This window comes from Caretta caretta, chromosome 4, assembly GCF_965140235.1.
Source record: "Caretta caretta isolate rCarCar2 chromosome 4, rCarCar1.hap1, whole genome shotgun sequence".
Lineage (NCBI taxonomy): Eukaryota > Metazoa > Chordata > Testudines > Cheloniidae > Caretta > Caretta caretta.
The window spans coordinates 175,476-200,990 of NC_134209.1; the positions used below are offsets into that span (position 1 = coordinate 175,476).

Genomic DNA, 25,515 nt, shown 5'->3' on the forward strand with positions numbered 1-25,515 from the left:
AAAGTGACGGGGTCTAAATTAGCTGTTACCACTCGAGAGATCTTGGAGTCATTGTGGATAGTTCTCTGAAAACATGCACTCAATGTGCAGTTTCAGAGGGGTAGCCGTGTTTGTCTGTTTCAGCAAAAACAGCGAGGAGCCCTGTGGCACCTTCAAAACTAACAAATTTATTTGGGCATAAGCTTTCGTGGGCTGGAACCCACTTCGTCAGATGCATACACGAAACCTTATGCTCAAATAAATGCGTTAGTCTTTAAGGTGCCACAGGACTCCTTGTTTTTTTCAATGTGCAGTGGCAATCAAACACGCTAACAAAATGTTGGGAATCATAAGGAAAGGGATTGAGAATAAGACAGAAAATGTCATATTGCCTCTTTATAAATCCATGGGATGCCCACATCTTGAATACTGTGTGCAGATGTGGTCGCTCCATCTGAAAAAGGATCTATTGGAATTGGAAAAGGTACAGAAAAGGGCAACAAACATGATTAGGGGTATGGAATGGCTGCTACATGAGGAGAGATTAATAAGACTGGAACTTTTCAGGGTGGAATAGAGACGACTAAGGGGGATATGCTGAAAGTCTACAAAATCAAGACTAAGGCTATGTTTTTTTCACAAAGGTCGCGGAAGTCACGGAATCTGTGACTTCCAGCAAACTCCGTGACTTCAGCCCGTGGCGGCCGGAAGCTGTTGGGTCCCCCTGCCACCTGTAGCAGCCAGGAGCGGTGAGGGGGCTCCGTGGGCTGTGGGGGGACCAACCGCTCCCAGTTGCAGTGGGCAGCAGGGGGACCCCGGACCTCTGAGTGGCCCGCAGTTGCCTAGCCCCTGCAGGCGGTGTGTGGGTGACGCAGCTGAGCACCCCGTTTTGCCATGGATATTTTAGTAAAAGTCCTGGACAGGTCACGGGCATCAAAGAAAAGATCACGGAAGCCCGTGACCTATCTGTGACTTTTACTAAAAATATCCATGACAAAATCATCGTCTTCATCATGGCTGGTATGGAGAAAGTGAATACTGAAGTGTTATTTACCCCTTCCCATCACACAAGAACTAGGGGTCACCCAAGGAAATTAGTAGGTAGCAGGTCTAAAACAAATAAAAGGAACTATTTCTGCACACAGTCAACCAGTGGAACTCCTTGCCAGAGGATGTTGTGAAGGTCAAGACTATAACATGATTCAAAAAAGAACTAGCTAAATTCATGGGGGACAGGTCCGTCAGTGGCTATTAGCCAGGATGGGCGGGGACGGTGTCTCTAAGATGGGTGACAGGGGATGGATCACTTGATGATGACCTGTTCTGCTCATTCCCTCTCGGTCCACTGGCATTGGCCACTGTCGGTAGACAGGATACTGGGCTAGATGGACCTTTGGTCTGACCCAGTCTGGCCGTTCTTATGTTCTGAATAAGTTATAGTAAATTGTGTGCACAGCCAGTGTCCTGGCTCCCACCTGTAGCTTGGACCATCCCCCTGCCCACCTTGCCTTCCACAGCTTCAGCTCCTGCATCTCCCATCCCCCAGTCCTCCTGCCCCACCCTCTCCCATAACACTCCCTTCCATTTCCCCACACCGCACTCCAGTCCTGCCCCTCCTCCTGGGCCCCCTTTCCTTCTTCACACTCCCCTGTACCCCCAATATACTCCCCTACTCCTCACACATGCTCCAGCCGCCCTGTACCCTCCCCACCCCTTCCCCTCCTCACTCCCCCTCCAACCCTGCCTCCCTTTCTCCTTTTACCCCACCATCTCTTGCTCCCCAGTCAGGCGGGTCTGTGAGCCCTTTCCCAGGTCTCCCTCCCACAGGAGCGCTCCTGAGGGCTGGCACCGCCTCTTGTGTATTGCCAGGGGCTCCCTGGCAGGGTCTGGTTGGGTCTGACTCTCCCCTCCCCCAATTTCCCCCCCCCCCCCCCCAGGCCTGCACTCCAGGCGTGTATTGGACACGGTGGTGTCGGAGCCCGGCCCGGGGCTGCCCTGGTACAGCCGTGTTGTGTACGTGGACGATCAGGTCATCTACGTCTACACCAGCGGGATGCAGAGGGCGGAGCCTCGCACAGCGTGGATGGCGGAGAACGAGGGTCCGGAGTTCTGGGACGAGAGGACCTGGTGGGCACAGCGCCACCAGAAGTGGTTCAAAGCGAGTCTGAACACCCTGGGTCAGCTCTACAACCAGAGCGAGGGTGAGTGCGGGACACGACCTGACCTAGGGACACAGGGACATGGGGTGCGGGGGCGCAGTTGACGTAAACAGGCTGAATGGACACAGGGATGCATGCTGGGGATGGGGGGAAGGGACAGCCCTCAGGGGCATTTTCTCGCAGGAGTCCGTGTGAATGTGGGGGACAGACGGACATGGGGCGGGGGGAGGAGCTGCAGGATGGAGGGTTCATGCGAAAGCCCTTTTTTGACACCCTCCAAAGTGGGACTCTCATACTGTCCCCTCCTCAAACACCCCAGATTTGTGCTACCAGTCCCACTTGCAGCTGCCTCTGCTGCCCTTCGGGGGACCCCCCCGCCCCTCATGTGTGGTCATTTCCCAGGCACAGTGGCAGATGTGCAAATGCCAGAAGTTCCCATCAGACCCAGCTAGTCTGACCTCCTGGTCACACAGGCCAGAGAATGGCACCCAGCGATTCCTGCATGGAGGGGTTTGTTCCTCCCGACTACGACAGTGACGCTGTCAGACCCTAGAGCTAGAGCAGGGATCTGAGACGTCTTGTCTCATTTCCCAGACACCGAGTGATGGGGAATCCCGGTATTGACAGCCCCAAGTGTTGAGACATCACGAGTCAGGTCCCCAAAATCCTGAGTTTGGCTTAAATGTTGTGAGTATTTTGGGAATAATATTGGAGGTTATTTTTATTTGCCCTCTGGTTTGAGCCTTTAGGGGACACATTTCCAGGGTTTTCCCTGCTCCTAGAAGGACTAGAAGTTACTGCTGTAAGAAAAGAGAGCTGAGACGCTCCTCTAATCCCATGAGTCCAGGAACTGGGGATTTAATAAAACTACCCGCTATCATGAGACACACAGTGAAGTCACAAGAGCAAACAGTGCTGCATTCACCCAGCCCTGGGGAGAAGCTGCTCACCTATGAGCCTCCTTCATTGTTCGCTTTGTCTTATTTCCAGAGTGAGTTTATCGAAGGTCAGATTCCTCTTCACTCCGCAGAGTGAGGGACTGACATTGACTTGGGCTGGAGAGTTAGTGAGAGAATCAGCCCCTGCAACGTGCAGAGACTCCCGGGCTTCCTTACTCCTGGCAGCACAAACCCCAGCCCGTGTCCCCCGGTTGGAGCCCCCAGGGTCAGGCAGGTTCCCCTGCACACTATTGATAGATGTGTAAAGAGCCGTTCTTCCTGCTCGGTCCCTGATGTGTGGGGTTGTAGCCACCAGATTGTGCTGTCTCACTTAGCCCGGGGATGATCCATAAGCGTTCAGTGCCTGGCGCTGCTGAACTGTCCCTGGCAGGTGAGGGTCTCCCTGATGTAATTGCTCTGCCCTTCCTGACAGGGGACTGGCGAGTGAAAATCCCTGATTCCCCCGTGTCAGTGGTACTGGCCTGTGACATTGGTCCTCACCCAGGAGTCTCCCCAGCCCCTCCTGGTACCCTCCCCCCAATCCCTCCTGGCTCCCAGCACTGAGACAGCAGCGATGAGATCTAATTCCCATCCTGTCCTGGACACCTGGGTTCCTGGTGGCCCTGCCCCGGGACTAAGCGACAGGGCGGAGGGTTGCCAAGTGTCTGCCCCCCTAGCGCGCCCCCTCTGTAGCTAGTTTAACCCTCTCCTGACTAGTCTCGCCCCTTGGACCCCTGCTGCTGAGCCTGTCCAGCCTGACCTGCTCACACGGACACTGGCCTCCCCAGTGCTGAGAGAGGGGCTCTGCTCGCTCGCCCCTAACCCTGCGCTGGGGAGCTGCTGTTCTGTCCCCTCTGCCCCCTCCCCGATCAAGGTCCCGAATGCCCCCTCCTGCCCTCCTCCCCCCATTTACCCCGTCCTCGAAGTCCTGGGGCTGCCAGCTCGCCGGAGACTGTCCTGAGTCCTGCATCTTGGCCACCAACAGTGTTGCCCTCTCTAGCTGTGTCTGCCCCCAACATGCACATGGGGGAATTCAGGGTCTAGTCCCTCTGAGACCCCATTAGTGCAGCATGGAGGAGAAGAGGGGTGGGTGGGGCTGCCTGACCCACCCCACTCCTCTCGGGTGCCTGGCTTGGGATCTCTGCATGTTCTGTGACCAGCCGCCCTGCACCTCTCAAGATTCTCAATTGTTCTCTCGTTGTTACTCCATCCCTTTTCCCCTCTGTTGTTTTTTCACCTTTTGACTTTAGTTGTTCGGTGTAAATAGTTAGTTGGACTCTCGTAGCAGAGTTTCTTCTGCTCCTGGAACTGGGCATGTCTCGATCTCCGGGCTTTAAACCCGGTGCTCCCTGCAGCGAGCCCAGGCCTTTGAGCGACCTGCACTCCAGCTGTCTAAAGTGCATGGATGAGACTCCTCTTGCGGATCGTGGTCAGCTCTGCCACCGGTTCAGTGCCGGGGAGTGCGACCTGCATCTGGCCACTCCTCTGCCCCTGCTCCGCGGCGATACCGTCGATTCCGCCCTGTCCACAGGCCCTGTGGAGTCCGGTGCCCGACCAGCCGCCGGCACCAGAGGGGCCGTGAGGCACAGCAGGGTCGCGGTGCCGTCCATCCCAAAGGGGTTTGCGGTGGCCAGGGACTGGCTGGCATGGTCGCTACCACCCTTGCTGGCAGTGCAAGAGTTGGTGCCCGCTGTGGGGGAAGCAGAAGGGAGCATGTTGCCCCGAGCTCCCGTCTGGTACCAGGCCCCTTGCTCTCTGCTTATGTCGAAGCAGCTTCCCCATCTCGGCCCGATCCCTGGATCCTCAGCACCGTCCCTTGGAGCCGACGGGTACCACTCCCCCCTCGTCCCCACAAGATGACTCATCATCCAAGTTGGAGTTTGAATCTTTCACTCAGCTGAGGGACCTAGTACCAGTACCCCAGCAACCAGCCCTATGCAATGGTGGATCCTGGGGTGGGGGTTCCTCCGAGCGCCTGGCCCAGTGGGCAATGGCCCATGCAGATACAGTGGCCTTTTTGAAACCCCTGGGGTTTTCCTCCGCTGCCTGGCCCACCGTCTAGGTGCCCCTACTCAGTGGTGTCTGAGAGAAGGATTCCTCTGGCACACTGAACAGCAGCTGATCCCGACTACGATATTGAGCCAGGCACAGACTCTCAGAACCTGGAGCTACGGGATCGAGTTGGTGCAGAAGGAGAAGAGGAAGGTCCCACGCTGGTGCAGGCTGCCTCCTCCTCCTCCCCAGAAGAGGCAGGGATGGGTGTTTTCCCTCCCCAGGACACTTCAAGGCACACCAGAAGTTATTGAAGAAGGTGGCCTTGAACTTAGGGGGAGGTAGTTAAAAAGTCTTCCAACAGCCCGGTCAACGGCAATGGCCTCATCGAAGGTAGCTCTGCCTCTCAGTGAGGCTATCATGGGTCCAATTAAAACTCTGTGGCAGACCCCTTCCTCACTGCCCTCCATGTCAAAGAAGGCAGAAAGGAAGTACTATGTCTCCACCAAAGGGTAGGAGTACGTATGGTCCCATCCTCCTCCTGGATCCTTGGTGGCCTCGGAAGCCAATGAGAGGGAAAGGCCAGGGTTGTAAGGCCCAAGTCAAAAGACTCAAACAAGCAAGACCATTTTTGTAGGAAAATGTATTCTGCTAATGGACTACAGCTCCAGCCAACAGGCCCTGCTGGGCAGATATGACTTTCACTCCATGTTGAAATGTAAAGACTCGCTTCCCCAAGAGTCCAGGCAGGAGATTGTTGCTCTGGTGGAAGGGCAGGCGATGGCCAGGGCTTCCCTACAAGCCACCCTTGACACAGCGGATGCGACAGCCGGGGCTATCGCGTCAGCTGTGCCCATACAAAGGGGCTCCTCGCTTCAGTCCTCTGGCCTACAGATCTTCCGTTTGAAAGGACTTCGCTCTTCTCAGAGCAGATGGATGGCAAACTTCACAGCCTGAAGGCCTCCAGAGCCACCCTCAAGTCCTTGAATCTCCCTGCCCCGGTGCCTTCGAGGAAACATTTCAAGCTCTAACAGCCTGCCCGCTTCCCATGCCTGCCGCCTTGTCAGGGCCTGTTCAAAAAGCAGAACAGAAGTTACAGGCGCAGACAGCCCCCCCATCTGCCTCAGCCTCGCTGCCTGGTCCTCCCAGATAATCAGTTCCCATACCAGATCCTGCCCCCCTTTTGTTTTTTGGTCCATCTCTCCTGCTTCAGCTCAGCAGGTCCCTTATCACCACAGACCATTGGGTGCTGAGTACGGTGGAGGAGGGTTATACATTTCAGTTCGTTTCCATGCCTCCCTCCTACCCTCCAACCCTGTTTCTCTTCAGGAACCCTTCTCATGAGCAACTTTTAGCCCAGGAGGTGCCAGGTCTTCTCTGGGTAGGAGCCATGGAGGAGGTGCACCGGAACTTAAGAGGGACAGGGTTTCACTCCTGTTATTCCTGTGATGGGTTCAGTCACAGAGATCCCCTTGGGACTGTCACTGATATGCTGAAATCATCTCTGAGGCAGTTTTCCTTGCCAGCTTGGGAATTCCAGAACCCTGTCTTGTTGAGCCAGACATGCTAGCCTGTTTACACAGACCCAGGGTCTGGGCCACGCTCCCAAAGCTGCGGGCTTTAGCTGAAAACTGCTCAGAAGATTACCTGTCTCCAGTGCCCAGACACCCAGTTCCCAATGGTATCCAAACCCCAGATAAATGCTTATACAGGGCAAATTTATAAATTGTCCGTCTTCTATAACATGGATAGAGAGATACGCACAGCTTTTCGCTCCCCCAGGTATTAATCACCTGCACTGGGTTTATTAATAAACAAAAGTCATTTTATTAAGTATAAAAAGTAGGATTTAAGTGATTTCAAGTAATGACAGAACAAAGTAAGTCATAGAGCAAAATGAAACAAAACACACAAGTCTAAGCCTAATACATTAAGAAACTGATTACAGGGAATATCTCACCCTCAAAGATGTTCCAATAAGTTTATTTCACAGACTGGACTCTTTCCTAGTCTGGGCCCAATCCTTTCCCCTGGTACAGTCTTTGTCAGATCCAGCAGACATCTCAGGTGATAAGCAGGGGTTTCTCATGACTGCCACCCCCTTTTATAACTTTGGCACAAGGTGGGAATCTTTTGTCTCTCTGGGTCCCCTCCCCTCCTGCTAAATGGAAATGTACCAGATTTAAGATGGATTTCACGACCAGGTGACATGGTCACCTGTCTCTGAGACCTCTAGTCTCCATTCCTCCTGGGTTGTCCCCCACGTACACAGGAAGGCTTTCAGGTAAATAAACCATTTACCATCAATTGTCCTAATCAGTTGGAGCCATCAAGTTCCTAATGCCCCATTGACGGCCCTCACCTGGTGTGACTGCAACAGTGATACAAGTTTATATCTTATTTCCCCAACTCCAGACATAGAAATAATACATGCAAACAAATAGGATGAACACACTCAGTAGATTACAAGCTTTCTAATGACATCATACAAGAGCCATTTTGCGTAAAGCATATTCCAGGTACATCATATTCACATTCATAAGCATATTTCCATAAAGCATATGGAGTGCAACGTCACAGTTCATCCTGAATGTCAAAGGGGGTCTCTGACCCATTCTAGCCCTGCAACACCTCAAAGGCTGAAGTTGTGCATTGTCTCCCTGGCCTCCATCATTCCTTCCCTGGATCCAGGGGATGGGTACGCCGCCCTCGATTTGAAAGATGCCTATTTCCATATCTCTATTTTCTGAGACCACAGAAGGTTTCTCAGGATCGTTGTGAACCAGACTCGTTACCAGTTCACCATCATCTCATTCGGCCTATCAGCAGCCAAATGGGAGTTTATGAAATGCATAGTTCTAGTGGCAGCCTTCCTGAGAAGGTGAGGGGTACAGGTGTATCCGTATCTCAGTGACTAGCTGGTCAAGGGCCAGTCCAAGTCCAAGATAAAAGCCAGCATCCACCTTGTACAAGCAACCTTTCGAGCACTGGGCCTGCTGATAAACGAGCAGAAGTCAACACTCATCCCAACTAAGAGGATAGAGTTTATCGGAGCGGTGCTCAATTCTACCCAGGACAGGGCCTTCCTCCCAGAAGCCCACTTCCAGTCAGTGTCATCACAGGCCAACGCCCACTCAGGCTGTCGGGTCACGTGGCCGCGTGCATATACATGGTGCATTATGCGAGGTTGCACCTCAGACCCCTTCCGGCTTGGCTGGCCTCAGTGTACCGGCCAAACTGCCATCATTTGGACTCGGTGCTCACAGTGACTACCCCAGTCCTTGCCCCTCTTGACTAGTGGAGAGATCCCTGGTTGGTAGGCTTGGGCGTTCCCTTCGTCAGGCCCCAACCCTCAGTATCCGTAATGTTAGATGCATCCAAGCTTGGTGGGGGCCCATCTCAGGCACCTCAGGACACAAGGTCAGTGGGCCCAGCAAGGAACTCTTGCTACAGATAAACATCAGAGAGCTCAGGGCGGTCTGCCTAGCACATCAGGTGTTCTTACTCCCCATCGCAAGCAAGGTGGTGTGAGTTCTTACAGAGAATATGGCAGCCATGTTTTACATCGACAGGCAGAGAGCGGCCCGCTCTTCTCCCCCCTGTGTCAGGAGGCCATTTGCTTGTGGGAGTTCTGCATAAAGCACTCGATCCACCTTGAAGCTTCTCACCTTCGGGAGCCCAGAACGAGCTGGCAGATCAGCTCTTCTCACCGCGAATGGTCCCTATGCCCCGACATAGCACGGGCCAGTTTCCAGTGGTAGGTCACTCCACTCGTAGACCTGTTCATGACCAAACAGAACAGGAAATGTCAGCAGTTCTGCTGTCTGCATGACTGCAACCCGGGATCGCTCACAGATGCCATCTTACTCCCTTGGAGAAAGCACCTGTTCTGCTCCTTCCCCCCCATTCCTTTTGTGCACAAGGTCTTGCTGAGGTCGGGGCGAAGGTTATTCTCATAGCCTCAGCCTGGCCACGTCAGCACTAGTCTGGCTTATTTCTAGACCTGTCAGTAGCTACTCCAATGCCGCTCCCTCCCCTTCTGGACCTGATCTCGCAAGATCATGGCCAAATGCTCCATCTGCCTGACAGCTCCATGATGAAGCCTGCAGAACTGGCCTGTGTGGAGCAGGTCTGCTAGGTCTTGCTAGGCAGTAGGAAACCATTTACCAGAGCTACTTACCTCCCCGAGTGGAAGCGTTTCTCCATTTGGTCGACCCAGCAAGGCCTCTCACCGGGGTGCCAGAACCTCCCTATGAGTGGGGGGGGGGCCGGGGCTGAAACTGTGACTCCGTCTCTTCCCCTGACACCCTCCGCCCCGCTCCAGCTCTTCTCCTGAGGCTCTGCCCCCTTCCCCCTGCTGCTGAAGTGGCAGGGCCCTGGCCCCTCGGTCCCCCTGTTCCGGCACCCCTGCCTCTCACCGGCTGAGTCATCTCTCAGATGAAGCAGATTCTCCAGAACAGTCTGGGAACAGCCAGATCTAGCGATTCCATCTGTTGAGGTGCAGCTAGCCGCCATCTCTGCATTCTACCCCCAGGTGCGTGGGTGGGTGGTCAGTTTTTTCACATGAAATGTCCCTTCACTTCTTGAAAGGCTTTGAAAGGCTTTACCCACAAATTTGGGAACCCGTCTGTGATAAATGAGGGTGGGTAGCACCCTTATGTAACTCCCCAACCATTCAGTTAGCCTTAGAATCCTCCTTAGCCGCTGTACCCTAATTGCCTTACCTGTGAAGGGTTAAGAGGTAAACGTCAAATGAGTTGGCACTTGACCAGGGGAACCAATAAGGAAGCTGTACCCTCTCAAATTGGGAAAGACTGCTGGGTGTGTGGGTCTTTTGTTCTCTCGGCTGCAGAGGGACAGGGCAGCAGTTATGCTGTAAAAAGCTCTGGGCCAGGTATGAAAAGTCATCTGGATCATACCTAGAAACTACTCATTTGGAACCACAGATATGGAAGTAGAACAGGAAATATTCAGGTAGACGCAATTAGGCTTGTCTCTTTTTATGGCTTGTGGATTCCTCTGTGCTAACCCCAGGTGCTTTTGTTTTGTTGTAACCTTTAAGCTGGACCCCAAGAAAGCTACTCTCAGTGATTAATCCTTGCGGTTGCTCGTTTAAGATCTAGCAATAACCTAACTTTTCCAAAGGGGTTTTCTTTTTCTTTTTTTTAATAAAATTTCCTTTTTTTAAGAGCACGATTGGATTTCTGCCTCTTATGAGGTCAAGAGGTTGTGCATATATTGATCAGCTGATACAACAGCTGGGTTCCCCTTTTCTTTTGTTTCCTTTCTCGGCTTCCCTGAGGAAGGGATGGAAAAGCTGAGGGGTCTCAGAAAAACTTCCCAAGTGAGTTTTTCTGGATTGGCAAAAGGCAGATTTTCACTTGGGTGGTGGCAGCATTACCAGCCGGGAGTGGCCAGTATTAATTTTTAAAAAAGGAGGACTTGTGGCACCTTAGAGACTAACCAATTTATTTGAGCATAAGATTTCGTGAGCTACAGCTCACTTCATCGGATGCATAAAGTGGAAAGTACAGTGATCACTCTCCTTACAATGTATATTTTTTCATGGTCTGTGTGTATATATAAAATCTCCTCACTGTACTTTCCACTTTATGCATCCGATGAAGTGAGCTGTAGCTCATGAAAGCTCATGCTCAAATAAATTGGTTAGTCTCTAAGGTGCCACAAGTCCTCCTTTTCTTTTTGCGAATACAGACTAACACGGCTGCTACTCTGAAACCTGTTATTAATTTTTAGAGTCCTTGCAGGCCACCACCTTCTGCACTCAAAGTGCCAGAGTCTTGACACCATCCCCCTGGGGGACTTAAACATGGTCCTGTCTGAGCTCACGGGGCCTCCCTTTGAGCCACTGGCATTGTGCCCTCTGTTGTACCTTTCCTGGAAGGTCGCCTTTCTGGTAGCAATTACCTCAGTCAGGAGGGTTTCGGAGATCAGAGCTCTTATGTCAAAACCTCCGTATAAGTGTTCTTTAACGACAAGGTACAACCTCGCCTCCACTCCGTGTTCCTCCCGAAGGTAGTCTCGCAGTTTCATAGTAATCAGGCTATTTTCCTGACCATTTTCTTCCTGAAGCCGCACAAGAACAGGAAGGAATGGCATCTCCACACTCTGGATGTTAGGCAGGGCACAGTGTTCTGCAAAGAACTATATAGGAAGTCGATCCGTAAATCCACACCGCTCTTTGTGACAGTAACTGTTAGGATGAAAGCCCCACCCATTTCAGCTCAAGGAATTTCATTGTGGATCCCATTGTGCATTCACATGTGGTACGAGCAGACAGGTATCCCACCACCCGCCTTCCTGGCGGCCCGTTCTATGAGATCACAAGCTTTCTCAGTGGTGTTCATGGCCCAGGCTTGATCCAGGACATTTGCAGAGCAGTGACCTGGGCGTCAGGACATACTTTTTCTTCCAGCTATGTCGTCACCCAGCTAGTTAGAGATGACGCTGGGTTTGGTTGAGCAGTGTTGTAATCCACGTGTCCATGAACTCCGAGCCCACCTCTTATGGTTCTGCTTGGGAGTCACTGAAGGTGGAATGGACGTGTTCAAGCATTTGAGGAAGAAAAAATGGTTACCAACCTTTTTGGAACGGTTGTTCTTTGAGACGTGTGGCACACGCCCATTCCACGAGCCACCCTCCTACCCCTCTGTTGGAGTTGCCGGCAAGAGGGAACTGAGAAGGTGCGGGGTCAACCGGTCCCCTCGCACTGCGACATGAGCACGCCGCACCAGAGGGCTCTAGAGCCGGCCTGAGGGGTATCACGGAGGGGAAAGTTTCTGGCGACTGTGTGCGGGGCACGCACGCCTAGCGTGGAATGGACGTGTGCAACACATCTCTGAGAACAACCGTCACAGGAATGTTAGTAACTGCTTTTTGTCTAAACCTGGGGCATAGTTCAGGGACACAGCTTCGTGGGCTCGGCTCTCACCTGTGGTTGTGACCCCAAATTGTATTTTAATCCCTTGACCGACATTTTTCCAGAAGTGATTAGTGATTTTTGGGTGTCTGAGATTCAGAGGCTGGGTGCTCCCACTTTCTGATCACGCCCCTTTAAAAGGTCTCAGGTGGGCACTCATAATCACTAGTGATTGTTGAAAATCTAAGCATTTACCTCGATGTATCTAATGCAGGGTGGGGGAGGAGTGAAAATATTTGGGACCCTGTATGGGGTATTTTTTGCCCCCACATTCTGCCCTGTTTGCCAAGTGAGGGGTCTGATCCGTTCCCCACGCGTTTCAGTCTTCCTTGTGATCCTCACAGTGTTCTCTGTTCACCACAGCATCCCTGTCCCCATCCCCACATCCCCGCCCCCAGCTGTGGGAAAATGGTGGCCAGCTTAACTAAGGACCGTCAATGGCCTGATCCTTACAGGGAATAACCTGGAGACAGTGGTCGTGTGAAAAAGAGGCCAAGCATTCGAAGTTGGTGCTTTGCCGTTCCGAGATTGATTTGGGGGCACGGGGAAGATGGGGCAGGGAAACAGAGGGACCCTGGGGAGTCTGTGAGATCATTAAACCAGAGCAGAGGTTAGTGTGGGGGACAGATCTCCTGTACCCCTTCCCTACAGGGACATGGGGGTACTGTGAATGGAGGAGGTGGGGGACCAAGTCACCCTGAGGACCCTGCAAATTAATACAACCAGAGCAGGAGAGAGTGGGGTATAGACACCCCAAACTCTCTCCTCCAGAATGACCCTGACTAACAGTATTGGGGGCATCATCAGAGAGCAGAAGAGACCTGGAGGGGATAGACCCCTGCAATATCCAGAGTATTCCCTTTGGGGTTGTGCCACCCTGCACCCCCCGCAGGGAACATACAAGAACAAGCAGCAGTGAGGTACTCTTGAAGGGTGTGAACTCTGCAGCGGGGGGTCTTTAGTGTACAAGACCCAACAGTTGGAGAGGGCGCCCACTGCGAGTTTGGGTTCCCTCCTGAAAGGAGCTGGGAGGGTTTAGGACCCAACAGCATAAGTGGGAACCCCATTTCTCAGGGGAGGGAGGGCCCAGTAGCAAGGGGAGGACCCGCTGAGCTACCTGCAGTGGGGTCTTGGTGAGATTTTCAGAGAGAGGCTGCTGCTGACCCTCAGCTGTGTTTCAGGGTTTCACATTATCCAGATGATATACGGCTGTGATCTCCGGGAAGACAACACCACTTGGGGGTTTTACCAGGATTCATATGACGGACGAGACTTCCTTACCTTCGATAAGGAGACCATGACTTTGGGAGCAGAAGATATTGGGGCTCAGATCACTAAGAGGAGATGGGATGCTCAAGTATTTGACAACCAGCAGTGGAAACATTACCTGGAGGAGAGATGTATTCCCTGGCTAAGGAATGCTCTAGAGTACGGGAAGGAGACTCTGCAGAGGAAAGGTAAGGCAGGAAGACAAGCCCCACCCAGGAGGTCACTACAAGTTACATCTCCATTCCCCAGCCCCAGTTCCAAAATGGGGTAGGGGGCCATTCAGCTAACCTTGCACCAGGGATGGGTGGGGAAACAACCCCTTCCCCACCAGCGCTGCTGGAAAAAAAGATAAGAAACTGAAAATGTTAAAAGCAGCTCACTGTAGAGAAGCTGATCAAATGAGCCCAAATTTGCAGCACACGTTCTAGCTCTTCCCCTGGTGTGACACAGTAGTTATCAAGGCAATCTGCCAATGCGTGTGCATGTTAGAGCACTTTGCTTAATTATGGAAGAGCCACCACTTCTCTGGACACTAGCTTCATTCACCATGCAATTCTTCCTCATTCACTGTCTATACTATCATATTCGTTGTGTGACCCCCAGCCCCTGTGTTCCACCAATGATGGTAGCTTTGTTCTTGTTTCCTTTGTCCAGACTTCTCCCACAGTCACCTATGTGCTTTCTTCCGTGCCATCCCCTACATGTGGAATTGCCCTCCCCATACTAACCAGGAAGAAGGCTCCCCTTGTCCTTAAAGTTTTCCTCCTCAAGACCTACCTTTGCTGCAACACCCTCTTACTTATTCCTTGATTCTTTTATCAATAAGACATCAGATAATCACACTCAACTTTATTACCAAAGCTTTTTAGTTAAAGATTAATCAGCACAACCATAGAAGGGAAGAGGTTAAATGTTTTACTATTTACAGTTGCAACATAGTCTGCTTCAAAATGTTAACTCACTATTAGTCATGTATGTACCTTGTCTGTTACCATGGACACAAATTTCCTCAATTAGTTAGCATAATTATACACCCTAATCTTTCCCTTCCCAAACAGTTTGCACTTGCTGTTCAAGGTTATTTGAAATTTGTACCCAGTTTTTTGCAACATACTAGTTGCTTATTTCTCTCACAAACCTCAGCAGAACATTATTTTGTCCTTTGCCATCTTTACAAATGTCAACAAGAAAAAGCCAAACACAGCAGTGTAATGTATATTTCAGTGCTAAGGGGCTAGGAAATTGATTTTTCAACATTAATGTAATTCCTTTTGAAATCCATAATATTGGGGTAAATAGATTTGGTGGTAACCTACAAGAAATTAGCTCACGAAAGCTTATGCTCAAATAAATTGGTTAGTCTCTAAGGTGCCACAAGTATTCCTTTTCTTTTTGCCAATTAATATTAGCTAGTTTGAGGAGCAGTTTAGCACTGTCACTTTTTGTGACACTTTTTGTGACCCTTTCCATCTCTAATTGGTCAGTTTATCCATCCCATTTTTTGCTCCCTGGCTAGGGCAAGATTCTTGTCTCTTTCAAATCCAGTGACTGAGAGGAGATGGGCACAAACCTAGCACATGATTGACACGTGTATCTGGAGCTTAGTGAAGACTTTCAAGGTACTTGTGTCACTGGTTGGGACCTGGACTGGGGGTTCACCATTGCTGATGCTGTGAATTGGGCACAGAAATCCTCTAACATGGTGGTTCTCTCTCATCAGAGGGATTCCGTCTCATGGACTCTCATCCTCTCCCCCCGCTGGGGTCTCAGAATTTCATGCTGTAAAGCTCCAGCAAAGGCTGCCTGGATTAGAGCTTGAAAACAACTAACTTCAATTTCTTCTTTTTCCTAGTGCGCCCAACAGTTAGAGTGAGCGACAGGTCATCTCATGACGGCCTCACCACCCTCTCCTGTAAGGTCAGTGGGTTCTACCCCCGGGACATCACCGTGACCTGGCTGAGAAATGGGGAGAGCAGACAGCAGGAGACCTACTCTGAAGGCATCTTACCCAGTGGGGACGGGACCTATCAGACCTGGGTGACAATGGAGATTGATCCCAAGATCAAAGCCCATTATTCATGTCATGTGGAGCATGAAAGCCTGTTAGAGCCACTCTCTGTCTCCTGGGGTAAGGAGTTTGTGTGTTTTCCGAGTGGAAGAGGGGGAATCCATTAAACTCAAACCCTGAAAAATTCTCATTCGGATTTCTAGGCTGAAGTTGGAATTTCCTCAGGGTCTGTGAGGCCCTGTCCTTTTTGGCCCTGTCCCTCTGCAGTCAAGTTCTTGTGCTAGAGTTGGGACCCACAGTGCCTGGGGCTCATGTCTTGCTCTCCAGTTTGCTGCCTCTGGGGCTGTTCGATACATCTCAGCAATACAGTGTCTCTGAAGGGAGAAGATTAACAGTGGGACATTAAGGCCTGAAGGGACCATTCTAATCATCTGCTCTGAGCTCCTGCATAGCCCAGGGCAGGGAGGGAATCACACCAGGGACCCCAGCAACCAGTCTGGTCATCTGTGAGCAAACTAGAGCTCATCCTTCAGAAAGAGATGCCCATTCCAGATGTAAAGTCTCCAAGGGATGGAGAATTTACCACATCCCAGGGGAAGCTCAAATCTGCCCCTTATTTCCAGACAGAATTGGTCTTGGTTCAGCTTGCAGCCCGGTCTCAACTTCAGGTACTCATGGTCCTGCCATGAGTGCAGGGGACGGGACTAGATGACCTCTCGAGGTCCCTTCCAGTCCTATGATTCAGCAGGTTCTCGGAAACACAGCTCTACGGGCCCTTCATTCTTGCCCATGTGGCCAGAGAGAGAGGTTTAATGTTGGGAGCAGCTTGTTTCTGTACGCAGTGATGCTGGAAGAGAGGTATGGCCTTGGAATGGAGTGAGGAGGCAGATTTGAGCCCTGCATCACGGGGGAGAGACTCCTATGCCCCTAGCACAAGAAAGTCTAGGAATAATTTATTACAGATGGAGCTGCCTTCCAGCCATCTTTTTGCTTGGTTAATTGGGATGGGGAAAAATGCAGCATTTGGAAGTGCAAACGATTTCTGAGCGGGCAACGTGCACCGGGACTCTCGTCAGCAGACGGTTTCACATCACGATCCTGCTACCACGTCCCCTGCCAATTTTTGTGTCATAACCCACATTTCCTTATTCTCTTCGAAATATTTTTCTTCTTGCTGTATTATCATGTGGCTCTTTCAGACAACAGGAGAAGCTGATTCATGAAACTGAAAGTGTATACAGAACTCGGGGTTTAACAGGTTTATATAAACCAAAAACAGTATTAATATTTCTTTCCTCCCCTCTTCACTTCCTGCCCCCTCAAAAAACACGCATTGTGTCTGTAACTCCATTCATGGCAGGGAAATCCAGAGCTTTGAAGTCAGTTTCCAGTTTGGCACCAGATTTCCACAGTGGGACTGTGTTCCATTAGTCATGAAAGTCAGCATGGTCAAGGGGGGTTAGGGGCTGGGAGCCAGGACTCCTGGGTTCTGTCTCTGGAAGGGGAGCTGGGGTTAGTGGGTTAGAGCAGGAGGGGCTGGAAGTCAGGATTCCTGGGTCGATTCCTGGCTCTTGCACTGCCTCACTGTATGATCTTCAGCAAGTCTTCCCCCTTTCCCGTGTAGGGACGATACTGACATCCATGCTCTCCCACGGTTCTGAAGATTGGTTAACGTTATAAAAGTCTTCGAGTTTAAGTGCTAAATATTTATTATGACTGGAAGTGGTAGAGACTGTGTCCAGGACTTCCTATGGTGGGGTGCAATGCATGGTGGCTGCACTGGGAGGGGTGGAGGGTTGCAGGACTCAGCCCTAACTTGGGGAGCTGACTGACAGATCCCTGCAGTGGGATGAAAGGGGGATTTTAGTGGTGGGGGGAAGGAGATTTTTCCCCATTGATCATTCTTTCCATTCCATTTCAGAACCAAATAACAATCTGATTCCCACTGTGGCTGGAGTTATCACTGCAGCTGTCCTGATTGGTGTTATAATCGGAGTGGTAGTCGTCTGGAAAAAGAAACGCCCAGGTAAAGAGCCTGGGATGGGGGGATTCTCTGGACTTGCCAGGCCCTGCACACCCGCCTAAGGCCAACAGCAGTACAGGAGCCAGTGTCAGTACGGTGTAACTGCCCCATTGCGGGACTGAGCTAATGACCCCCAATGGGAGCTGCTGGAGGGCCAGACCCAGAAACTGGGTGCGGGTTACAGTTTATATGGGGCTAGGTTTTCCAAAGAGCTCAGCACCCGGTGCGCCGAGGTCTTTGGAAACTGTCTCATTGTGTCTTTCTCTCCTGCCAATTGTGAGCGCCTGGGACCTTGAGTCCATTACTGAGCGCCAGGGGGCTGTGCTGGGCCAGGGGCCTGGTTTCTGAGCCGTGGACACAGATCGGAGTCGGTTCCTGCCTTGGGAGCTGAATTCACTGAAATTTGCCTTCTCTCTGCAGGGAAGAAGGGAGATGGCTATGCTGTAGCTCAGGGTAAGTGACAAGAGACCCATCGCCTCTTTTCAAGTGGCCATCTCTGAACGGCCATCAGTATTTGCTTGTGGATTTTAGCCTGGAGCCACTGACAGGAGATCCTCGCTTCCACTCATAGGCCTTGTCTACACTGAGAATTTTAGGGAAATGTCCAACTATTGCTCTAGTACCATAGAATCGTAGGACCGGAAGGGACCTTGAGAGGACACCTCGTCCTGTTCCCTGCACTCATGGCGGGACTAGGTATTATCTAGACCATCCCTGAGTAACCTGCTCTTAAAACCCTCCAATGAGGGAGATTCCACAACCTCTCTAGGCAATTTATTCCAGTGCTTAACCACCTCTTCCAGTCCTTTCTCCCATCTTCCATGACTTTTCAGAGCTATTGACTCAGATATCTCCTCTCTCAGTTCCCTGACTATTCTAGGATGCTTTTCATCAGGCCTTGGTGACTTGAAGACATCTAACTTGTCGAAATAATTTTTAACTTGTTCTTTCCCTATTTTAGCCTCAGATTCTACATCAATTTCACTGGTGTTCACTATGTTAGACATCCAATCACTATGACACGTTTGGGTGAAAACTGAAACAAAAAAGTCATTAAGCCCTTTTCCCATTTTCACATGTTCTGTTATTGTCTTTCCTTCCTCATTGTCTAATGGGCCTATCCTGTCCTTGGTCTTCCTCTTGCTTCTAATGTATTTGTAGAATGTTTTCATAGAATCATAGACTATCAGGGTTGGAAGGGACCTCAGGAGGTCATCTAGTCCAACCCCCTGCTCAAAAGCAGGACCAATCCCCAATAAAATCATCCCAGCCAGGGCTTTGTCAAGCCTGACCTTAAAAACTTCTAAGGAAGGAGATTCCACCACCTCCCTAGGCAACGCATTCCAGTGTTTCACCACCCTCCTAGTGAAAAAGTTTTTCCTAATATCCAACCTAAACCTCCCCCACTGCAACTTGAGACCATTACTCCTTGTCCTGTCCTCTTCCACCACTGAGAATAGTCTAGAACCATCCTCTCTGGAACCACCTCTCCGGTAGTTGAAAGCAGCTATCAAATCCCCCCTCATTCTTCTCTTCTGCAGACTAAACAATCCCAGTTCCCTCAGCCTCTCCTCATAAGTCATGTGTTCCAGACCCCTAATCATTTTTGTTGCCCTTCGCTGAACTCTTTCCAATTTATCCACATCCTTCTTGTAGTGTGGGGCCCAAAACTGGACACAGTACTCCAGATGAGGCCTCACCAATGTCGAATAGAGGGGGACAATCACGTCCCTCGATCTGCTTGCTATGCCCCTACTTATACATCCCAAAATGCCATTGGCCTTCTTGGCAACAAGGGCACACTGCTGACTCATATCCAGCTTCTCGTCCACTGTCACCCCTAGGTCCTTTTCCGCAGAACTGCTGCCTAGCCATTCGGTTGCTAGTCTGTAGCTGTGCATTGGGTTCTTCCGTCCTAAGTGCAGGACCCTGCACTTATCCTTATTGAACCTCATCAGATTTCTTTTGGCCCAATCCTCCAATTTGTCTAGGTCCCTCTGTATCCTATCCCTGCCCTCCAGCATATCTACCACTCCTCCCAGTTTAGTATCATCTGCAAATTTGCTGAGAGTGCAATCCACACCATCCTCCAGATCATTTATGAAGATATTGAACAAAACCGGCCCCAAGACCGACCCCTGGGGCACTCCACTTGACACCGGCTGCCAACTAGACATGGAGCCATTGATCACTACCCGTTGAGCCCGACAATCTAGCCAACTTTCTACCCACCTTATAGTGCATTCATCCAGCCCGTACTTCTTTAACTTGCTGACAAGAATACTGTGGGAGACAGTGTCAAAAGCTCTGCTAAAGTCAAGAAACAATACATCCACTGCTTTCCCTTCATCCACAGAACCAGTAATCTCATCATAGAAGGCGATTAGATTAGTCAGGCATGACCTTCCCTTGGTGAATCCATGCTGACTATTCCTGATCACTTTCCTCTCATGTAAGTGCTTCAGGATTGATTCTTTGAGGACCTGCTCCATGATTTTTCCGGTGACTGAAGTGAGGCTGACTGGCCTGTAGTTCCCAGGATCCTCCTTCTTCCCTTTTTTAAAGATGGGCACTACATTAGCCTTTTTCCAGTCATCCGGGACTTCCCCCGTTCGCCACGAGTTTTCAAAGATAATGGCCAATGGCTCTGCAATCACAGCCGCCAGTTCCTTTAGCACTCTCGGATGCAACTCGTCCGGCCCCATGGACTTGTGCACGTCCAGCTTTTCTAAATAGTCCCTAACCACCTCTTTCTCCACAGAGGGCTGGCCATCTATTCCCCATGTTGTGATGCCCAGCGCAGCAGTCTGGGAGCTGACCTTGTTAGTGAAGACAGAGGCAAAAAAGCATTGAGTACATTAGCTTTTTCCACATCCTCTGTCACTAGGTTGCCTCCCTCATTCATTAAGGGGCCCACACTTTCCTTGGCTTTCTTCTTGTTGCCAACATACCTGAAGAAACCCTTCTTGTTACTTTTAACATCTCTCGCTAGCTGCAGCTCCAGGTGCAATTTGGCCCTCCTGATTTCATTCATACATGCCCGAGCAATATTTTTATACTCTTCCCTGGTCATATGTCCAACCTTCCACTTCTTGTAAGCTTCTTTTTTATGTTTAAGATCCGCTAGGATTTCACCGTTAAGCCAAGCTGGTCGCCTGCCATATTTACTATTCTTTCGACACATCGGGATGGTTTGTCCCTGTAACCTCAACAGGGATTCCTTGAAATACAGCCAGCTGTCCTGGACTCCTTTCCCCTTCATGTTAGTCCCCTAGGGATCCTACCCATCCGTTCCCTGAGGGAGTCGAAGTCTGCTTTCCTGAAATCCAGGGTCCGTATCCTGCTGCTTACCTTTCTTCCCTGTGTCAGGATCCTGAACTCAGCCAACTCATGGTCACTGCCTCGCAGATTCCCATCCACTTTTGCTTCCCCTACTAATTCTTCCCTGTTTGTGAGCAGCAGGTCAAGAAAAGCTCCCTCCCTAGTTGGCTCCTCTAGCACTTGCACCAGGAAATTGTCCCCTACGCTTTCCAAAAACTTCCTGGATTGTCTATGCACCGCTGTATTGCTCTCCCAGCAGATATCAGGAAAACTAAAGTCACCCATGAGAACCAGGGCATGCGATCTAGTAGCTTCTGCGAGCTGCCGGAAGAAAGCCTCATTCACCTCATCCCCCTGGTCCGGTGGTCTATAGCAGACTCCCACCACGACATCAATCTTGTTGCTCACACTTCTAAACTTAATCCAGAGACACTTTCAGGTTTTTCTGCAGTTTCGTACCGGAGCTCTGAGCAGTCATACTGCTCCCTTACATACAGTGCTACTCCCCCACCTTTTCTGCCCTGCCTGTCCTTCCTGAACAGTTTATAACCATCCATGACAGTACTCCAGTCATGTGAGTTATCCCACCAAGTCTCTGTTATTCCAATCACGTCATAATTCCTTGACATCACCAGGACCTCCAGTTCTCCCTGCTTGTTTCCAAGGCTTTGTGCATTTGTATATAAGCACTTGAGATAACCTGTTGATCACCCCTCATTCTCAGTATGAGGCAGGAGCCCTCCCCTCACAGACATTCCTGCCTGTGCTTCCTCCTGGTATCCCGCTTTCCCACTTACCTCAGGGTTTTGGTCTCCTTCCCCCGGTGAACCTAGTTTAAAGCCCTCCTCACTAAGTTAGCCAGCCTGCTCGCAAAGATGCTCTTCCCTCTCTTCGTAAGGTGGAGCCCATCTCTGCCTAGCACTCCTCCTTCATGGAACACCATCCCATGGTCAAAGAATCCAAAGCCTTCTCTCTGACACCACCTGCGTAGCCATTCGTTGACTTCCACCATTCGACGGTCCCTACCCAGGCCTTTTCCTTCCACGGGGAGGATGGACGAGAACACCACTTGCGCCTCAAACTCCTTTATCCTTCTTCCCAGAGCCACATAGTCCGCAGTGATCTGCTCAAGGTCATTCTTGGCAGTATCATTGGTGCCCATGTGGAGAAGCAGGAAGGGGTAGCGATCCGAGGGCTTGATGAGTCTCGGCAGTCTCTCTGTCACATCGCGAATCTTAGCCCCCGGCAAGCAGGAGACTTCTCAGTTTTCCCGGTCAGGGCGGCAGATAGATGACTCAGTCCCCCGGAGTAGAGAGTCCCCGACCACCACCACCTGCCTCCTTCTCTTCGGAGTGGTGGTCGTGGAACCCCCCATCTCAGGACAGTGCATCTCATGCCTTCCAACCAGCGGAGTCTCCTTCTGCTTTCTCCCCCCAGACATATCATCTGGTCCACTCTCCGCAATGGTACCTGTGGAGAGAACATGAAAGCGGTTAGTTACCTGTGTCTGCGTTGCTGGAACCCGGACATTCCCCCTTCTTCTTCTGGAGGTCACATGTTGCCAAGCTTCTTCACTGGCCTCTTGGCTCCGCTGTGCAACCTGCTCTAAATCTTTAGAGCTTTGTGCCCGTAGAAGCATATCCTGACTTTTGTCCAGAAAATCCTCCGTTTCTCGTATGCAACGCAGGGTCGTTATCTGTTGCTCCAGACCTTCAATCTTCTCTTCCAATATGGAGACCAGCTTGCACTTTGTACACACAAAGTCGCTTCTGTCCTGTGGAAGAAAGACAAACATGGCACATCCAGTGCAGGTCACAACAGCTGAACCCCCCCCCTTCCATATCACCTTCCTACTATGAGCTTCCTCAGAGAAGTTGTCAAGATGTAAGCCTCACTGGGCTCACTCCAGGCAAACTCCTGCTGTGTGCTGCTCTGCTGTCCCCCACCGCTCAGCTGGTTCGTGAAGCTCTGGCTATTTTTAAACAGCCAGGCTTCCCTGAAACAAACAAACAGACAGCCCCAGTGCCCGCCCCCTGCAGGCTACCAGCCAATCAGGCACTCGCTCAGGCTCTCACACTGCCCTCCCAGCAAACACACGCTCGGATACTCACGAATCCCAGGCAAACTCCTGCTGTGTGCTGCTCATTTTCTTGTTACCCTTCATGTCTCTAGCTAGTTTGATCTCGTTCTGCACCTTGGCCATTCTAATTTTGCCCCTACATACTTGTTATTTGTTTACAGTTTTCCTTTGTAGTTTGATCTAGTTTCCACTTTGTGTCGGACTCTCTTTTGATTTTTAGATTATTGAAGATCTCCTGGTTAAGCCAGCGTGGTCTCTTGCCATCCTTCATTTCTTTCCTGTGCAGTGAGATAATTTGCACTTGTGCTCTTGATAATGTCTCCTTGAGAACTTTCCAACTCTTCTGAACTGTTTTTCCCCTTAGACTTGCTTCCCATGGGATCTTACCTTAGCAAACTCAGGGAGTTGCTAAAGTCTGTCATCTCAAAATCCATTATCTTTATAGTGCTGTTTTCCTCCTACAATTCCTGAGAATCATGAACTCTACCATTTCATGATCACATTCACCCAAGCTGCCTTCCACTTTCAAATTCTCAACCAGTTCCTCCCTATTTGTCAAACCAAATCTAGAACATCCTCTCCCCTAATAGCTTTCTCCACATTCTGAAAGAAAAATGGTCTCCAATACATTCTAAGAACTTGTTGGATAATCTGTGCCCTGCTGTGTTGTTTTCCCAGCAGAGGTCGTCTTCAGTAGTGTAGAGTGGCTGTAGACACGTGTTCTCTAACCTTGCTCCGAGGAAGTCTAGATGATACAAGGGTTAAAAACACCAGAACCCCATCTCCTCAATTGCTCCACCCCTGCTCTCTCTGGTGGAACTGCATGGCTTGCGGGCATGGGTCCCAATTTTAGTAGTGTAGACAAGGCGATAGTCAGGAATGTATACGGTGGTTTTGGGCTGAATAATTATCCCCCTAGAGCTGTGCTGTGTATGGCTGAGTGTGACCCTGAAGGTGTCTGACCTGCTTTTAATGTTACACTTCTTTTGTCTTATCTGAAAGTTGGTTTTGGTGCTTGTGAAATCTGGGCCTGATCCATTGGCTTCAAAGCTTTGGGAGTCTTTCCACTGACTTCAGATCAGCACCACTCTGTCACCTCTATGACAACAAGTTCAAATCCCCTCCTCAGTTGTCTCCTGTAATTAGCTTTATGAACAGGACCAAGACTAAAATTAAGGGAAATATTTACAAAAATTATCAACTGCATCTGAGGCCCTCTAATTTCTGGTATGAAGAGCCAGAATAAAGTGCACAGATCTGCTGGACCCTGCTAGGGTATAGTCATCCAGCTCTCTCTTTACCCTCTCCGGAGTGCCTCCAGCAGGTAACGGAGGGGGTTTGAGAAGTGCCAACAAAACCTCCGCCGAGCACCACCCTTCCTCCTACAGCTAGCTCTCAGTCGTGCCTCCCTCCCTCCTCCTCGTTACTTCAAAAGAACGGAAATTCACATGCAAGAACTTTGTTAATGGGGAGTTAAGATTGCAGGTGCTCAGCCCTGCCCTGGGCTCCCTGTGTCCTTTCAGAATGGGAGTGTTTAATTCCCAGAAGTCAAAGGTTGGCAAACCAGGATATGCAGAGGTATTATGGCCAAATTCACAGCCATAAAAAACGCATCACGGACCATGAAATCTATACAGATTTCACAGGGGAGACCAGCATTTCTCAAACTGGGGGTCCTGACCCAGAAGAGGGTTGTGGGGGGAGGAGGGGGTTTGCAAGGTTATTGGAGGGGATCACAGTATTGCCACCCTTACTTCTGTGCTGCCTTCAGAGCTGGGGAGCCAGAGAACGGTGGCTGCTGGCCAGGCACCCAGCCCTGAAGGCAGTGCCCCCCCAGCAGCACCCTAAACGTAAGGGTGGCAATGCCGTGACCCATCGACAATAACCTTGCTGCCCCCCTCCCCCCAGCCCCTTTTTGGTCAGGACCCTACAGGTACAACACTGTGAAATTTCAGATTTAAATAGCTGAAATAATGAAAATGACAATTTTTTACATCCTGTGACTGAAATTGACCAAAACAGACCGTGAATTTGGTACGGTCTTAATTATGATGCTTCCCACGCAACTCAAACTCTGCCCCAGTGGGTCTGGGAATAGGAACAGGAAGTAGACCAGCACCATGCCAAACCAAACTTGTCCTTGTCTGTGTGCCCAGCACCACCCCAAATCTGCATTCCTCTTCATACCGTCCACACTGTTCGGTGCAGCGCCATTGATTAAGGCGGGAATTGCTGTTCATTGGCGGGGGGAGGGTGACATCTGTGGTCTGCGTGAGGGACCCCTCTGGGGCACAGACCAAAGGAGGCGGAGTTGAGGTTGTTTGGCAGGAGTATCCTTAGCCCAGCATCTCCTGCTTTGCCAGCCATTGAATGTTGAGTAGTCTGGGCTCCCGTTCTGACGAGGCATGAAGAGCACAGAGCAGTGCTGTCCCCCTGCAGTGGTGATGTTTTTTCCACATGAATAATGGAAATCCTGGGCAGCTGCCCTGTAGACTGATCTGTGCACCAACCAGCTCACTGCTCGGGAAGAGTCAGGTGATGACTGTTCCCTTTGGATAGGAGTCCCCGTATCTACTAACTACGCTGAAACCCTGCCTTGTGAGAGACGCTAATATACTCTCTCTTCTCCTCCTCCTCTGCACAGCAAACGACCAAGGATCTAGTGGCTCTGACCTATCTGCCCAGGGTAAGTGACGGGGGCTCTAGCCTAGGGGTTCACTGCTCTCACTGAGGCCTCTGGAGAGAGAGACCCAGTCCAAGTCATTGGACCCTGAGTCTCCCTGGCCCATCCCCTCTAGCAAACCAG

The 25,515-nt window shown here is 50.7% G+C and overlaps 1 protein-coding gene across 1 annotated transcript in view; it reads left to right on the forward strand.

Annotated features, from left to right (window-relative positions):
• LOC142068336 (class I histocompatibility antigen, F10 alpha chain-like) overlaps nt 1-25,515 on the forward strand; it is a 33,291-nt gene that overhangs the window by 4,752 nt on the left and 3,024 nt on the right. Inside the window, exons 2-7 of the mRNA XM_048834984.2 lie at nt 1,917-2,180; nt 13,190-13,465; nt 15,130-15,405; nt 17,207-17,311; nt 17,729-17,761; nt 25,354-25,395. Coding sequence (XP_048690941.2) covers nt 1,917-2,180; nt 13,190-13,465; nt 15,130-15,405; nt 17,207-17,311; nt 17,729-17,761; nt 25,354-25,395 — 996 coding nt within the window. The remainder of the gene's footprint in view (nt 1-1,916; nt 2,181-13,189; nt 13,466-15,129; nt 15,406-17,206; nt 17,312-17,728; nt 17,762-25,353; nt 25,396-25,515) is intronic.